General features: G+C 41.3%; 1 protein-coding gene across 2 annotated transcripts in view; it reads right to left on the bottom strand.

Annotated features, from left to right (window-relative positions):
- Positions 1-18,643, bottom strand: part of ddah1 (dimethylarginine dimethylaminohydrolase 1) — an 80,486-nt gene that overhangs the window by 8,062 nt on the left and 53,781 nt on the right. Inside the window, exons 3-6 of one of the 2 annotated variants that reach the window (XM_079350647.1) lie at positions 14,562-14,661; positions 11,045-11,118; positions 7,389-7,508; positions 44-187 (exon numbers count right to left, since the gene is read on the bottom strand). In XM_079350647.1, coding sequence (XP_079206773.1) covers positions 44-187; positions 7,389-7,508; positions 11,045-11,118; positions 14,562-14,661 — 438 coding nt within the window. Of the gene's footprint in view, positions 1-43; positions 188-5,359; positions 7,116-7,388; positions 7,509-11,044; positions 11,119-14,561; positions 14,662-18,643 lie in introns of those variants that run through there. The other variant, XM_079350648.1, reaches the window with a different exon arrangement.

Consider the following 18,643-nt stretch of genomic DNA (forward strand, 5'->3'; position numbering starts at 1 on the left):
GACAAAGTTAGTGTGCATGGATATGAAGTGAGCTGAGTGTTACCTTTACACTCTCTGGAAACTCCTCTGTTGTGCAGTGCAGCAGCACATGGCCTTTATCAGGGAGGTTCATGTAGATGCAGTTGGCAGCGAGGTCATCGGGCACAGTCAGTTTGTCATAGCGATGGTCACTCATCTGCTGCATGATCTACAGCCAAAGATAAGACAAAAAGTGGAACAAAACATTTTGATAAATAAACAGCAGGCTCCCACATCCACATAACTGTAAGACAGATTATCAGGCAGAAGACTGAAATACCAAAGAAAGAACCACATCTTTTTGGGCCAAACGGCTCTCTGAGTCTGGGGGGCTTAATGGAGAACACAGGAGCAGACAGACATTCCTCCTCAGCAGATGTCATGTTATTTATGTAATCTAAAGGAGGTGTAGGTGGGATAGGCGGCGGGGGGAAGAGGAGCAGAGAAGACGCCCATGTTGCCAAGTGGAAGTCAAGTGGGGGGGGGGGGAGGATGTTATGACCAGAGGAAAGACAGGTGCCTCTTAATGTTTATTAGAAGAACATCTGCGGACGGATACCTCCGAGACAAGAAGAGGGAGGGGAGGTGGAAATGTGTAAAAAAAAGAAAAAAGAAAAAGAATGCAGAAACAGCATTGGGGAAAGGTATTTTTGGAAATGAGATTTTCACCAGATATAGACCTACTCTGTCCATTTCTCTTTGGCACTTTTCTTTTGCTTGTTTTTCTGTCCTAATTTGTAGAATCAGGGGAACAAAAAAAAACATTTGATAAAAAAAAAAAGATCAAAATACAGCTCAAAGTCAAATACATGGATTGTATCATATAGGGTGAACAAAACCTACTTAATAATTAAAACAATGCATGACATTATTTCATGTATTTTGGAGGCTGGCTTTCTGTTGCCTGGAGGTTGTAAGGTGTCAGTGAGTAAGGCAGAATCCTGTTCATTTTGGAATGGATACCTCCAATGAACCAGCAGCAGATAATGAAATGTTAAACGGAAGTTAGCAATGTATCATTGTCATCACCTAGTGAGAGCTTGGTAAGCAAGGGGAATTAAAAAAGGCCTTAAGGGGAGTAGAAGGGTTACATGTTGAAGACCTGTTCAAGAACTGCACAAAGATACAATGATACCAGTGTTGCTCCATATATCTGTCAAGTTGCCTCAAACTCATTGTTTGTCCCTTCCAACCATCCTCTGAATTTTTCATCTTTATACAAAATATGATTGGACTGGCATTTCCCCATCTTCTACTTCTGTCTCCTGTTTAGGTGTAATACAAGACTTAGGGGTAGACAGGATGAGTTTACACAAGTAGCAGTCGAAAGAGGCTGACTAATACAAGTTAGAAAAATGTTATAAGAAATGAAGAATTGTGGATGAGATGAATTTAATGCTATTTATGGGAAAACAACAACAAAATTGTGTGACGTCTTGATGACACACGTGTATAAAGCTAGAGGAGTGACTGTGTATGTGATGATATTGAGTACAAGTATGGGTGGACGATGTGTGGTTTGTATGAACAATAGAATGACAGTGTTTCAAATTTAATTCCCACTGACTGGATGCAGGGAAGAGCAGGGCCATCAATGGGAAGGTTGTGGGCTTGTATTTAGTCATTTTAATGTTTTTTACCAACTGGTCCAACCCAACAACAAATAAGCTGTTGTGATTACTCTGTTTGGGCTTTCCTGGGAAAATCTATTTGGCACAGAGGAAGTGACATATTTTATGTCTTTGGCAGCAACAACGCTGTTAGGCTGAAGAAAATAGGAGAAGAATTGTTTGGTTAGTATGCGCATTCAATCCCATCGTTAAATAGAAACCCTGGGGGAAAAAAACTCTGTCACAAGACTGGACTTATGAAATGGAGCAATGATCTGTGGGAAGTGCACTTAAAAAACCAACAGTGTAAAGAAAAGAGAAGAAAAGAAAAGCAGGCATGACATCAGTAATTTAACTGGAAGAGCCACTCATATTTCCATCCATCCACCCGTCATGGATACAACTTTTCCCATCCAGGGGGGCTTGAGCTGATTCCACTGTTGTTGGACGTAAAGCGGGATACACTCTCAAACACAGTCAAACACAGGACGGACATTAAGAGACAGACAACCAGCCACACTCACATTCACACCTAAGAGTCATTTAAAGTCGCCAATGAACCCAACGAGCATGTCTTTGGACTGTGGGAGAAAGCCGGATAACCCCGAGAGAAACCATACATGCAGAGAGTGAACATGGAGTCTCCAAAGAGGTTCTATGTCCGACAGAGATTCACTCACTGCGAGTCAACAGAGCTAACCACTGGATCACCTTGCAGCCCACCACTCATATTTCCATCACTCAATTCCAATAACTAATTTATGCTTTTTAAAAAGCAAATTACAAATGACTGAGCATGCAAAAATAAATAACATTAACTTTAAAGGAGCCAACTTCTACATTCTGCACAGGGCTGCAGGGTGGAGCACGAGCAGTGTGTGTGCACAAGACTGTATGTGTGTAACCCGACCAGACACATTCCCAGGTCACAGGTGCGTGTGTAAGGTGACTGCAGCAGCCCCTAAAATGAAAACACTGTCCATGTGTGTGACGCTAACACTGCCACACACACACACACACACACACACACACACACACACACACACACACACACACACACACACACACACACACACACACACACACACACACACACACACACACACACACACACACACACACACACACACACACACACACACACACACACACACACACACACACACACACAGGGATTAAGAGTGGTGGAGAGAGGGAGAATAATAGCTGACTGACTCCACCAAAAGATCACAGGAGTTTCTGCTTCACTCAACGCTGCTCAAACATCTGATTTCCTCAATAAAAACGCAGGGAAAAACAGTTCGGGTGTGTAAGGAAAAAAGTCTGCGTGTAAAGTTCTGATCCATGAAATGCAATAAAATCCTCCGAAAAATCACCTGACTAATGGAACAGTTGGGACTCTGTTCATCGTCAGTGGATGCAGACGGTCAATAAAAGGTCAGATAACAAACTTTTGAAATACAAATGTTACAAAACAATACTCAAGTTAAGGTTATCTTAGTCCCTGCATCATTTCAAGCGGTTCCACGTAAGACCCTTGGATGATTCTTCTGGCATCCACTCGTCTTCCTGGAACCAATTATATGTCTTAAATGTAAGGCTCTTCCTGCAAAGCCCTGATCCAGCATGAAGCTGCAGCACAATCATCATCCTCAGAGGCTTCCTTCTGGACAATGGCTGAGGTCCAGTTAATCCACAGAGTGGATGTGTACAGTCATCGCTGCTGACCACAATATTTACTGGAAGGCAATAAAATCTTCCCTGCACAATGACAATGTTGACCAGATGACAAATAAACAAAGAAAATCTACTGCACGCTGCACGCAGTCTACCATGGTCAATCAATGCATCTGCTATGAATATGTATAACGCTCTTTGCAGTCATGCTTGCCGGGAAGCCTTTAAAACTTTTACAGTATATCTTTTCATTGACGAGCAACAGCGGCATGTTCAAAACAAATCCGAGCAGAGGCTGCCTTCGAGTCTAGAGGGGAAATGAAACTCAAATTGCTTCCTGTTAATGTACAGTAAATGTTTGTGTTGTCGCTCCTCGACACCAATTTCACAGAATCGGTTTATGTCGAGTCTTTATTGCTGCAGCCTGAGGTATGGGAAACGATTTGGATGTAGAGAAAGAGGAGGGGAGCATCCAGAACATCTCGAATAATGTTGAGAAAAACACTTCAGAGCAGTGCCCGAAGACTATTTACTTTTTTATGATCCCCAATCCCCAACCCCCTCTTGTGCATAAACAACACAGCAACAATTCAGACACCTTACTCTGTGTTATGTGTGTTATGTGTCTGTTTAGCTGCTAGCTGCTACTTTCTGGGACTCAATTGGAAGGAAAACAAATGCCCAAATGATTTACACAGCCTTTCCCCTGTGGTATCCTTATAACAGATAACTGCAAACCAATTCACATGAAGCTGGCATGTGAAGTGTATTGAAGAGAGTGCAAAGAGTCTGAGAAAGAGAGGAGGAAGCACGGACCACAATGCCATCCAAGAACCCGTCGGCTATTATCGATAGACAATATAAACAGATATTGGCGTGCAATAAACTGACGTATGTAGATGTTGTCTTTCACCTCTAACTCAAGCTCATGTTCAGTACACAGAGAAGAGGTGTCTTGGACGGGATGTTACTTAGCCTCATACTTAGATTTCCATGATGAGCTGTTGCTCCCAGATATTGCATCGTCAAAAAAGGATGTGGCCAAAAATGCCTGACACGGTATGAAAGATGCTGCTTATGTTGCCTGTTTACATTTTTGTCATACATGGTGTTGATGACAAGACCAGTTATCTTTATTTAGATTTTATTTTGTGCCTTTATTGAAAGGATACAGGACAGTGGATTTTGAGTTGGAGAGTGTGTAGAGTGGGGAACAACGTGTGAAAGGAGCCACAGGTCGGATTCAAGCCTGGGCAGCCCGCTTCAGGGAATATAGCCTCTGAACAAGGTGCACACACACTTACCACTTAACCATAACCAATGGAATGATAAAGTCTAGTTCATTGTGTCGTAATGACGTCGGTGATTAAAAAGGGAGTTAGCAAAGTTTTCATTTTCGCCTAACTCTCTTCAGCTGCCACTGCAGGTATAATCTCATTCAGTGAAAACTTGATGTTGAAGGGCATAGAATGACTTGTAGAGCTGTTACCGCACTTGTTGGTGCTTAGAATTGATTACATCAAAATGATCTGTACTTGGCCCTGAATTTTGCTCATTCACTAACTATGGAATTAGATTTGGTCACAAGCTGTGCCCAAAGTCTACTTATATTGATGACTTTTAGATGCTGCCTGGGCTGCTGCCGATCACAGGAGCAATCTCTCTATTCCTAATGAAAGCCAGTCTATGACCGCAGGAGGTATATCCACAATTCAAACATTCATAACTCACCAAAATGAGAATACATTTTCAAGCAGATTGTTTTGTCACAACCGTTACACATGAATTTATGATCAAGGGTACTTAAATAATGCAGGTTTTCATATGAAAATGCTCTAACTTTTCTGATTCCCTTTATAGAGAATCACAGTACACCTCGCAACATTACTGTAGACCCATCTCACAAGCCAGAAAGCAGCACCTACGTATGTGTGTACATCTCTACTGTTAAGCCATCTCAGCATTTGCTAACTCTTCCCCTCACTCCCGTGCCAAACACTCTTCCCAAAATGGGGATTTCATTCTCCAAGAAAAAACAAGATGCTGATGGCCAGAAAGACGATCTTGTTTATTATAAAAGCAGTTTTCAAAGCCATGGGTGACATCATGGTGGTTATAACCAATATTTAGTCAGCCTTTGGTTTGTACAAATCCTGAGGTAATGGTGAAGCTCTTAACAGTAAATGCTGACCTCATGAAGCAAACAGGGGCTGAGTAAAAGGGGACGGGAAGCTAGAGAGTTCCCTGTGAGTCCACGACAGGGAGGGAGCTGTGTGTGAAAGAACAGGGAGTGGGTGCTGCAGCTTCTGACAGAGAGGATATTTCTGTATGATGACTTCATGAGTGAAGTCTGGCAGTGACAGCGGGCAGATAGATGATGAAATCCATCCGGTCAGCGCGTATCCTCATCTCCGTGCGAGCTAAACACAGACGGGAGATTACACCTGGTCTAAATATATACACATTATGAGCACTGAAGCTTACTGTGAGAGATATGTATATAGGGGAATATCAGAAATCGATGGTGTCGAACTGCAACAGGAGCATCAGAAATCTAAACCCTCAGGGAATATCCTATAAGAGCAAAATCAAACACCCTGAAGACAAACTGAATTAGTCCGGCTCCGACAGTAATTTGTACAGATTGTGTCTGTCCAAGGCTGCACAGCTGTAAGAGCTGCATCCCCTTCCATAACAAGCACTTTCGCATCATTAAAAAGCAGCATTCATGAGATCTCCCCCCACAAGGAGAACATTACCTTATTACAAATACAGGGTCGTTAAAAGTGCTTTTAAACAGGAGCTAATTGCCGCAGGAGAGGGTGACGTAAACCGTAATTAGAAAGCGAGCAGCCTGTCATTAAGTCTCGCTTATGGCCACTCCTCGCTCCAGTAGCTAATTACCGGGGTGATCAAACAGGCAGGAATCTTAATGAGTCGATGCTGCTACACAAAATCAATTATCATGTGTGCTTATTGAGAGATTTCTTCGAGTTCTTGTGTACACTTCAGGTGATGCAAACAACCTTATTGAACCAACAATCTGACCTTGTGCTGCTGTCGAACACTCCGCTTCATTAGGATGTGCTGCCAGATGGTCTGGTTTTAATTGCCTCTGAGATACTCTGACTCTTACCTAATATAAAGTAACCTTTTGTGGGACTGGGCCAGTAGGGGGAGATATAACACTAGAAGGTGCGTGAACAGCTCTGCCAAGTAAGGTTCTGTCAAGGCCAGGGGTGTTTGTTTTTTTGTTTGCCTGTGTGCAGTCTTCAAACTTATGTAATTAGTTATATTACATATTCCATCACAGTTCACCCATGTGTGCAGTCCCCCCCCCCAAAAAAAGAAAAAAAACAAAAGTTCCCACACAGACGCACGTGTTGATGTTTGGGGCTTTCAGGGATAATTCCATCAGAGGGATGGGCTGAGATTTATCTTTCCCTTCGTGAAAATCCGTCTCTGTCAGGGTGTGAGCTGCCTCTTCTTCATGTTTGTGTCGAGCCCCTTGGCGCCCCCCTGGATTTGTTGTTTCGTTGCGACGGAGCTTGATCGATTCTTTTCATGCAGTAATGAGCTAAAGCTGCTTAATGGCAGGACGGCACATTCGTAATTGAAGCTGGAGTGGGAGCGCCAGGGGCAGTCCCCTCAGATTAACCATGAATATGAATTAATGAGGGAGGATTAAGGTGACAGGTGGTTTCGATGTGCTTTGCAGTGGGGAGCAGCAATCCAGCTGTAGAAGTGAGGGAGTCTGCTCTGAATCAACACGTGTGATGTCCTGTCTTGTAGTGTTTTTCTTTCGGAATACTTTGCAGAGCAGAAGAGAGAGAGAGAGAGAGAAAAAAACCACACACACACACACACACACACACACAGGGCAGTTCATACCAACATAGAGCCAAGAGTCAACCCGAGAAATAAAAAGAAAAAAAAAAATAGCTGCGTCAATGTGCGTCACAATGCCGTTACACTGATTCAGGGGTATCTATAACCACAGCTGGGAGAAGAATAACAAAGTGATGAAATTTTTAAAGAACAATACAATGCACAGAGGGAAAACAATACATGAGCACTCCATACTTTGAGAGCTTTCTGTGCATGCTCACTGGAGCCGATGATGATGAGGCCCGGTCCGCCCATACTGCAGAAACTTTTCAGGTGCAGACCTTCCAGCACAGGCACGGTGGACACAGCATAATCCTGCAAAACACAGGAACACTTTTTGTTAGAATATGATAAGCCTCATGAAGATAGGAGATCAAATATGGTTTCACATAGCTGAACCTGCATCTTGTTGTTTTCACTCAGATATTCTAACTGCTCTAACACTCTAACTCGAACAAAAAGCTGAAGTAACTTTTACTCCTTCATGTTGTGTTCCCAGTGGTATTTCACAGAATAATGGCTGCGCAGAAGAAAAAGAGGCGTGACGTGTACAACATAGACTGTATATAAAGATTGACGTCATGTTGAGCTCCCCCTACTGACTGGATGCAGTATAGGTCATGGGCTCTGCATAATCCATGTTACCTGATGGGACATGGGTCAAGGTATAACATCAATTTAAACTTCAAATGATTTTTTTCTCAAACATGGTTTCTGTCATTAGAGTTTGTTCCTTTGCTGCTGATTCATGTCAGTGACTTTACTTATTTGGAAAGTTTCGTTTTAATCATAGACTGTAAATATTAATGGACGAAGCCTGAGTGACGTCAGCCATTTGTAACTCAGCTTAACTTTCAGTCAATTTAACCATTAAATCGCTCCCACCTGTCAATCATGTCAGCTAAACGCCTGACAATGGACAACACATTGTTTCCAAAATCAAAAACGGAGTCATTTTAAAAAATCACACCCCGGAAAGTGTGTGCCAGTGATGACAATAACTAATGACTGATTTTGGGGGTTTTTTGTACCATGCTGTGAAAGTCTATTTATATTTATAAAACAAACTTTTTGTCAGTCATGCAGATGTGACTTCCGGATGTTCCTGGAGTGAGCCTCAAATCGACGATGAACTGCAGGATTTTGCATTTCCACATTTGCTTCATTTTTCAAGACCCGAGATTGCCGCTTGGTTTTAATACACAAAATACACACATGCACCAACAGCACCTTCAGTACAGTATGAACATGCATTAATGAAGAGGTGTCAGAGTGCAGCTGCTGCACAGAGAGCCGTTGGATGATCCTTCCATTGCCTATCTCAGAGCACTCTGGAAATGACCAGGCATCGCTCCAGAAACCAGTCCGACTTCCATACTTTGGGTCTGTAGTGGGACTTGAAGTGACAACCCTCCAGTTTCCAACCCAAGTCCCGACACACTGAGCTACTGCCGCCCCAAAAATTCTCCATAGTGATGCAAAGTAGAGCTCTGTGATGTTGGTTTTATTTTAAGCCTTCAACATCTGACTTTGGACTGACCCCTTCATTAAAACGCCAGTTGAAACCCTCACAAGAATTCAAAGTTATAGTACAGCAGAACCCGCTGAAATAACATCATTTTACCACCGACTTTGTTTGGATTTGATTAACTGGAATGGCAGAATTTCCCACTTTGAGTTGATTGATTGAGCTTTTGGTACACAGTTTGTGACTCTTAGACATACTGTAAGCCTTTTGAGGATTACATAAACCAGAGTTGAGTCCTACAGAGAGTTGTAAAACCTGGAAATGATACAGAACTGTTATTTGAATTATGATGGGATATGAAACTTTAAGCTTGCCGTCCAAGACCTTTCCTTCCTGAATCAATGCAAAAAAAGTTTATATGGCCGCATAAATTCTGGTTTAGACCTGACAAACTAACTTCCACCTGACATCCATGTGTTTTCTTTATCACATAACATGTTTTGAATGTCTTTTCATTGCTTAAGCTTGATCGAAAATGAAGAATTATTGTGTACAATTTTCATCGTAACACGCCAATGTGACATTTTTCGTTCAAGTATCAAGTTCCACTTTTTTTTGTATGGCTTCATTAGATCAATAAAGTGCAGTCATTCACTGGAATAGTGTTTGTGTCTGAATAACAGAGTAGCTTTTGGCAGGTCAGCTTGCGAGAAATGTCAATTACTAACTCCTGAACTCTTTTCTTGGCGCATCACTGGGAGTTATGTAATCTTTCAAGCATCCTTATACACAAACAGGAAGTTTTCCTTCAGAGTGTGAAATCAGAAAAGTCATACTTTTATCCCTGAAGGGATAAAAGAAGAACCAGACTTCTTTCTGCAATGAAAGCCTGTTCTTTTTCAACGTCCTGACCTGAACGACCTCCATATTGGCCCTTTGTGATACTTCTTCCCAAACGTGCTCAGTCAATCAACATCCCCATCTGGTCTGACCTCTGCAGAGACCACGAAGCAAAGGGTTTCAACATCTGTACACGTTTGCCGAGTGATAAACAAACCTGGCAACTAAATGATCTTTAATTTGATAATGAAAGGAAAAAACAACAGCGATAGGAGAAATCAATCTGATAAAAAACGGAAAAAACAATAATGGACGCTCAAGTGATTTTTCCGAGTGTCGTTTCCCAGGGACGCATCATTAAGTCCTGTCTTATCAAAGATAACACAAAACACTGAGGAATCCAGTAGGACGAATTGGAACCAGACACAGATGGAAGGTGGAAGCACAACAATGAGGACCTTTTAGGTTACCGTGATGTTGAACTCTTCATGCACCCCTGAACTTTCAAGTTGGCCTTTTGATATTCTCTCTCAGAGCAAATCCAAAATGCAACACACAGACACGGACGAGTGTGCAGTGTGAAACAGTAAACATGAGAGATAGAATCAGTCAGTGCGTGTGTGTGTGTGTGTGTGTGTGTGAGACCTTCACTGTGACCCTGTTTGTGGGCTGCATGACTAAATCAACAAACTCTGTCTGTATATGTTGTGTCTGTGTGTGGTGTGGTGTGTTTTGTGTGCGGGGATTGCGGAGGCTACAGACTACAGTCATGGCATCAACTTACAAAAGAAGTTCTGAAGGAAAACGTGGTTTGAAAAACACTGAAAGCAGTAAGGATTGGAATTAATGAGACTTATACATACACACGTACATCAAAGAGAAGTCTGGGGATCATTATATATTTATTCACTCTGCAGATGTGAGTCATGGTTAACCATGAGCAGGGTCTAAGAAAGAGTATGTTTTTTTCCTGCTCTTTTCTAAAGCACCTCGAGATACCACTTGTTTTCAATGATTATTATACAGAAACAACCTCACGTTTTGTCCGGTACCCATTCACTACACTTCTTAAAGAATTTGAACAACTTTGAAATGAAACAAAGTTTGTAGAAAAAGGGCTGATGAATTCCTTTTTTTAAAAGCTGTTTATGCCTTTGATACAGGGGATAGAGTCAGAAGAGAGAGAGGAATGACGTGCTGGGAAAGGAGTAACAGGTTGGATTGAACCTGGCCGTCCACTTGGAGGACTGCAGCCTCCGTACATGGGCTTAAGAAATGTGAATACTGGATTGGAAATGTGCCTGATGGCCAGAGTAAACTTTCCTCCATGTCTGCTGGAGGTTTAAACTGGCAACTGTTAGAGGTGAAGTGAGAGAAGTGATGAAATGTTAGAGTAGTGATAAAAGTTTGATGTCTTTTGGACTTTATCCGACATTAGGTATCAATTACAATATCAATGTTCAGGACTGTTTGTATTTTATGTAGTGCTGTGTATATTTATGCTTCCTCTTTAAGTCAATTTTCTTGCAACACTTAAACTCACCTTAAAGGCATCTGCTAAGATCTCTGCTCCTCTCTGATTGGTCCGTTTGGAAAGGCCCACAAAAAACTCGCGACCTGAGGGAAGGAATCAGACACAGCTGAAGTTGTGCAAAGAAATATGAGTTTAGTTCGACTTGCTTGAGTTAACTTTAAAACATTACTACTTTGTGGATGCCTGCATGTAACAACTTGCCTGCCAGATTAGAAACATACATCATAGAAAAGAACATAAAAAACAAAGAAATTAATCTGTCTCTAACATGAACCTCCCTTCTACATCTTACAAATTAAAAATCTGTGTAGTCTCCTGTAATAGATGAGCTAAAGCAGCTAAACAATGCAATCCCCAAAGGCTGTACTTTATGAATGCATGTGAGAAAGGTCAACCATGCTCACTGTGGTGGGACGCTAACGCAGCCCTGGATGCCTGCTGAGCTGCAGCAGCAGCAGCAGCAGCACACTGAGCCCCGTGATGGGTTCTGAGTGTAGCTGCTCAGCTTCTACAAAATGAGCTGCTAGCTGTGATGCTGCCAACAGGAAATGTTTTTAACTCTGCCATGTGAAACCGATTTCAGCTGGAAGGAACGACAGCTCAAAGCCAATGTCTAGAAACTCAATTAAGTGTACTTTGCTTTTTTCTCTTCTCGTGGCCTGCTCAGTGTAAAGAAGACACTGACCCACATTTTGACTCACCGCACGACTGTAACAGAACGTACAGAAGATCTAATAAAGACCACTGTGCTCTTGATTCTCCGCCATCGTAAAAAAAATGTTTTAACACGTGCAAGAAAAATAAGAACCTTTTATTTGACTGTATGAACTGGTGTATACAGTGTTTTTGCTCCAGGCAAATTCCACTCAGCGAACCCAAGCAGCAGGTCATTGAGGTCACACAGAGGAATGCTCGTGTGGAGGATCCCCAAACATGCACGCACACACGCACGGTCACGCACACGTACCTGAAGTCGCACAATGTTTTTCTCACCAAATAAACTGAGCTGAAACTGAATAGATTCACAGTCTGCTACCTTGAGTATTCTGTTTTCATTGACATTATTTTGCAGATATTGCAAGAGAAAAAAAAAAGGACCGATGCACCTGTATAAAATAATAGTTCTGACCACGCAGTAAGTGTCTTTAGTTTTAATTACTTACTGTGTTTTTCACAAATGATTTCAAGATTCAACTAAAATAAAAACATTGACACCCATTAAACTGCCCAAACTATACAGACATACCACCACCTTCTGCTCCTTATCATTGTACATCACAAAATACTTGTTCAGGTGTTGTTGTTTTGTCTCAGACTTCTAAGGCAATGAACATGAGAGCAAAGGACATTTTCATTTACAGTTAAAGCTTCTAAATGTTTTATTTGTCTCCATATGATAAAGACAAAGATTTTAGCAAACATTGAAATTCTGTGCAGTTTTTCTGAGAACCCAAAGTTTTGGGATGTTGATTTTGTTTGGCGTTTTTTTTAGGCGTCTTTGGGTCAAAATGGGTTAAATGAAATCTGACCGAAAAATCAGCTCTGTAATTTTTTAAAGTTCATCGCATGCAAGTCTTTGTTATGATTATTGACTGTAATTCGGTACCCGTCTATAAACATGGCTGTCAGTGCCCTTTAGTTGTTCTTACTGAGTAAGGCTTGCTCCATGAGCTTCTTATTTGCATGTTTTTTTAGGCTGTGGATCAGTGGTAAAGTCAGTCGTCGCTCAACCGGAAGGTTTGGGATTCGATCCCCAGCTCCTGCAGTCACACGCTGATGTGTCCCTGGACAAGACACTGAACCTTGAATTGCTCCTGCTGCTTCTACTGCAGCATGTAAGTGGGAATAGTTAATACTAATGGACACTTTGAAGCCTCAGCCACCTGTGAGTGAAAGGGTGTTAATGTGTAGGTGTGAGCTGTGGTGTGAAAGTACTTTGAGGAGAAAAGCCCAACACAAGTTTCTTATTGTATATAAAGTCAACAAAGATACACATGATTCTAACAGTATATAAAAGTAAAGGGTGATAGATTTATTACTAACAGAAAACACAGAGAAGGATATACTAAATACACAAGTTTGAGATGCAAAAATGAGGAACAAGATGGAGGTGAGAGAAACAAAACAGCCCTGTTTTGCAATGTGTATGCACTCCTACACTCTACTGTGTAAGTACATATGATATTTTTTGTCAGCTTGCAGAATTTCTTGGCTTAACCTAAAGGGAAAATTTAGGTCATTTACGTCAGTAATGACGGGAGAAAAACACGTCAACGCTGACCTAGAGCACAGAGGCAAGGTGGAAAAACATGGCCTCCTCCTGTAAGGTTTTCGTCACGCTGCTCACAAGAACCAGAGGCCCTTTGTACAAGGGTGAGTCAAAACTTCTCCTAATCGTCGGGCTTACAGAGGTTCAAGCTTAAAGCTTATAAAAGTCATATTTGTTTCTTGTTGACAGTGTGGGAAGTAGGATTAGTTTGACATCATGTTGGGACCAGGAGTTTGAGAAAACATGGAGAAATGCCTCAAATGACCTCATTGCCTGACCATTGGGCCACTCTCAGGACAGTTTGTGAACAAATCAGTAGTCAGAGTTGTACATGTTGTTCTTTGAAAATCTTTCTGTGGATCTGATTGGGACACAATTTACCTTCAATAGGAATGTTTACAGTGTACACATTCTGTGGTATAATGTTCATACCACTATACACAAACTGTCTTCAGAGGAAAAGTTGGTACCTAGAACACTTTTTGAAGATATAATGTGACGCGGGAAGTTATGGTGGTGGGCCTGCAACAATAAAACCATAACTCTCCGGATAGCTTTCAAGCTCTTAACAGTGTACCAGGGACTTATTTTCTTCCTTTGAATAAAGTTTGTGTATTTAGTTCTGAAATTGTTTTACTTCTTCAACTTTCAAATCCCACAACCAAAGCTACATAATAGTGCAACTTTAATAATAATTCCTAATTTGAAAATGTAAAATTACAAATGTATATTTTTTGGCAGAGTACATTGGTTCAGCTTGTCAGACTGACTCTGTTGACCAGCTGCCCATTTCACCTAATTGTCTTCCATTTGGGTTCATCTACTGGTTGACAACATCACTCCCACTAAACTTTGTGAACATAACTGACATGATCCTTGATCTTTGGTATTGCCAATACATTTTTCACAACTTCCTGTCTTTTTTATAATTACCATAATTATCCTATTTTTTATTGTAAGTACAAACACCCAAATGAACTTACCTTTTTAAACTTTACCCAGTTGGGAAGTTGTTGACAATCTGAACGTTTATTCTTTCTGGAGATGTATTTGTAAAATGTTAGCGGAGCTTCATACTCTATACATATTGGTCATGAGTTTATAAAGGTTTGTATATGTCCCTCCTTAAAGCCCTGTGAGGATAGCTGTAGTTCTGTAGCTCTCTTTGATGTTCAAGTCCTCAGGCTGATGTTTGATGCGTATATTGGTGATCTACGTATGTGTTCAGCATGAACAGATTTAAGGGACATGACTCACCTGTAAACAGCACGTCTCCTCCATCCAGTGTGGCTGTCTCATCAGTCATTTCCACAATGTTCAGATTCAAATCCTTCAGTGCTCCTTTCATTGTCTCAGCCTGGAACAGACACAGGGACACAAACAGAAAGACATTTAAAACATCTGTTTAAAATAAACAATAGACTGAATTGTCATGACGTACAGTGAGCCACACTGCCGAACCATCAGCATTTCCTGTCTCGGGGAGTATCCTGATACTTTCCAGTTCTAATCCGACAACGGTAAACACGATGATGAAAATCAGTTCGAGGATTTTATTGGATTTCAGTAGGGAACTTTATTCAGCTGGGTCAAGCTTTTTAAGACTGAGCACATTGAAAAAAAAACTTTTTTCTTAAACGCATCGTGATGACATCATTTTAATGAGCCATGAAATGATATCATTTTACAGGAAGTATGTTAAAAAAAATTTACAAGGAAGGGGCTACGGAAAATAGGTAGGCTGAAGGACAAACACAAGCTCTTAAAATTCTTCTTCCTGTCCTCAGAATCTGGGTCATCTGTCATTTATATATTAACAGGAAGGAAGTACAAGGATGGCTGCAAACTGGAAAATAAGAGCACTTATTATCAATGCCTTCTATAGATGGTAAATTCTAGGAAATCCACATCGTACCTGCCTATCTCCTCCGCGGAACCTGGTCTTCATTTTCAGGTGTTTATTTTGGCTTTCTCTGCTCTGCTCTCTTGTCTGACCGCCCAGTGTGATTTTACTGTCCTGTTTTTGGGGTTTCAGCGGGAGTAGTTTCCGAGACCAGTCATGTTAGCGAGAGCATCAGTGTTTCCACTGCAGGCCCCTATCTCTCTATGACCTCAGCCTGCAAACTGTGCTTCTTGGCCAACACAATGCTTCTGCTTCTCCTCATTTGTTGAGGGCTGAAGCATGAGGTCATCCAGGTAGACTTTCCGTGCACTTACCAGATAACACAGTGGAGGAGGCCGGTGTGCGCACACATATAGAAACAAAGATCCTTGCGCATAAAATACATAGTGCATTTCAGTTTACTGGTAGTCTTGCGCTAATTAGCTACAGTATGCTAGCTAGAATCATGTGAAATAATAATGTTTATGATTGTTATTGATATGTTTACTTTATATTTTGTTTACATCATAGCAGCTAATAGCTACCCCGCAAATAAATTCAACAAAAGGAGAAAAAAACGACACCAGTAAACAAAACAAACGATGGAGGACATCCAGCAATTCATCTACTCTGTCACTGGGATTGGGTTTGCCATTGTCACATGGAAAGCGAGGAATCCTTCGACCAATCAACGGACTGCAGTGTTTAGCTCCACCTTTTAGGGTCAGTTCAACAGAAGGGTACCAAAAAGTAGGATGGTACAGGCTGTAATTTGGGAATCTTTCCCAGCTTTAGTCTATGGAAACGCCACAAAATGTGCGCCGTACTGAGACGAACAGAACTGAACCGCTTGGTGGAGATACATTTATTTTACTGGAGTAATGAATGTTTGTGGTATGATACACTAGGGTCGTTTTTATTGAGGCTTTTGAATAAACAAGTGTTACGCTAAAGGTGTTTGTCTTTTAACCTTTTTCCAACCTGGGTTAACTTAAATTATTTGGAATTTATTGCACAGCTGTTGTTTTGGCCTTTTTATTGCACAGTGTATTTAACTGACTTGTATCTGTATATATTCAATCACCACATGGCTTTTAACATTCGGATATATCTATTTGTATGGATGAGGGTCTTTTAAATCCCTGAATTTCCCTCGGGATCAATAAAGTATCTATCTATCTATCTATCTATCTATCTATCTATCTATCTATCTATCTATCTATCTATCTATCTAAATGACTGTGTGACCCCAGTACTCAAAAGAACTTTTCCAGTGCATTTACTTTCCTGTGGTAAGACAGTGGAATCTCCCTGAAAAAAAACGTTTCATCTTCTCTGCAGGCGTCTTTCTGCACCAGTTAACTAAGAGCACAGCGTCCTTCCAAGAAACTGCATCACAATCGTATCAGTGGTTTCTTGAATGCCTTGACAGCAACCACGTGCAGCATATTGAGTATAGGTAGCAGTTAAGCCCTCGCAAAGGCAGGCCAAAGGAACACTCTCTGTTTTTCATTTGGTAAAATGTTAGTATGTACACTGAGCGGTTTATAAAAGGTTGAGTTGGGTTCAGGGGAAGTAAACGGTCCAGATGCTTCGGATTGAACTTCTTGTTCATATCAATGTATTGTGTTTATTTTGTGTTCCACTGAGACAGAACACAACACGTCATACTCATTGAAGGGGCAAAAATGTGCCCCGACTATATGCAAATAATTGCTGAAGCACTGAAAACACGACTGGGATGAGCCAAAAGCACAACAAACATCATGTCAGTGGATTATTACAGCAGCCCGGCCCCACCTGAGACGAAGACATTCACTGACGCACACAGTATTATCATTCTCTCTCAGTGACCCTTCTGCTTACCATTGTTATCTTCAAAAAATAGACAAAGAATAAAAGCAGACCTTTCTTAGAGTAATAAGCTTCAACATTAGAGTTTGTTTGGAAAAATAACTGAATTGTCCCTTTCACCTTTGTGACGCCTCACATCAAATGTGCCCACTATTGTCTCCTTAATTGCCTCAGTGTTTCTGAGATGCCTGTAGACTGTTCTGGATGTTTTATTGCATTGGCAGCTCTAAGGGTTTCACGTGTTCAATTGCTGTTTGCCAGTCAACAAAAGGGAAGTGAAGGCACTGTCTTGTATATGGAAAGAACTTGAATTGTTTTCCCCTGACGCTCATTGTTCCTACTCCCAGGGTCCAATTCCATTTCACCTCCTCTTTGACTCATTACCTGTGTGGAAACATCAGTCATTTTAAATGCTGAAGGTATAAACAATGACCAAGTATTTATAACTATGCCCACCAACCAGGCCAGATATTCACCAAAAGATGGGGACAGCCGAGGCCACTATGATTCCTGAGAACAGCAAAGTAAATACATTTTGAAATAGAGTTTAAGTCCAGACAAAAGAAAATGTCAGGTAAAAGTAGAGGGACTGACTGAACTGACTAAGAAAGTACAAATACAGACTACTAGAGGTATAAGAGTAAAAAGGAGCCTGATGGAAGGAAATACGTAGCTGAAGTGACCTCAGAATAACACTGCCTGTAAAACAGCTTGTATAGTTACATTTATGAACCCTGTTTATGAAACCTGTTTTAGAGCACACAGTATCTGAACCACATCTTCCCTTTTGAAACCAAGACTAGGAACAGCTCCACCCAGCATCAGCAAAACAGGACACACCTGATGCTAAGGATGACTAACAACATTCAGACAATAAAGGACTGTCAGACTGTTCTAACCCCTTAGACACGGAGCGGGAGGGCTACGTTATATTCGTATGTTCTGTATCTGTGTTCCTCTTGTAAAAGGTATTAAAGTTGATTGAAGCATGAATGCTGATTTTACTTTGTGTGTAATTGTTCTAACAAAAACCAACGACTCCCTTTAATGCATTAAAGCTAAAGTGTCAAATCTGTTTTTAAATTGGAAGCAGTAAAAGGTTTCAGATATTTGTCTTGCCAGAGGTACAGCAAAATGTTGAGCGCAGGTATCTGAAACATCTACTTGAGTACAACTACTTACTTGCTACTTCCCACCTCTGTTTTTTTTCTTACCCAGATAGAAACCCCTTCCATTGTGCTGTGTCTTCACCATCATTATCAGCTACTGTGTTTTTCCTCTCTACTTCTGTCTGTAGAAAACTGGAGCCTGCACTATCACAGCAGTCGCCTGCCCAGGAATCTGAAGCACTGTAATGAAGCGGCGCTGTGCCTCATCTCTCTGGTATTTCCTCTGACATCACTGTAGGTGATGTGACCCAAAGTATGTTTAGAACCCCCCCCCCCCCCCAACCAACATTTAAAACATAATAACCCTCTATACTATAGGCTGCAATGCGATATCTGCTCTGTCTGCTGCGGTGTGTGGTAGAGAACATCAATTAGGCCGTCTTTCCACAGAGACCCCAAAAATGTAACTCACGGGTTTAGATAACAGATTTAGT

This window comes from Symphodus melops, assembly GCF_947650265.1.
Source record: "Symphodus melops genome assembly, chromosome: 8".
Lineage (NCBI taxonomy): Eukaryota > Metazoa > Chordata > Actinopteri > Labriformes > Labridae > Symphodus > Symphodus melops.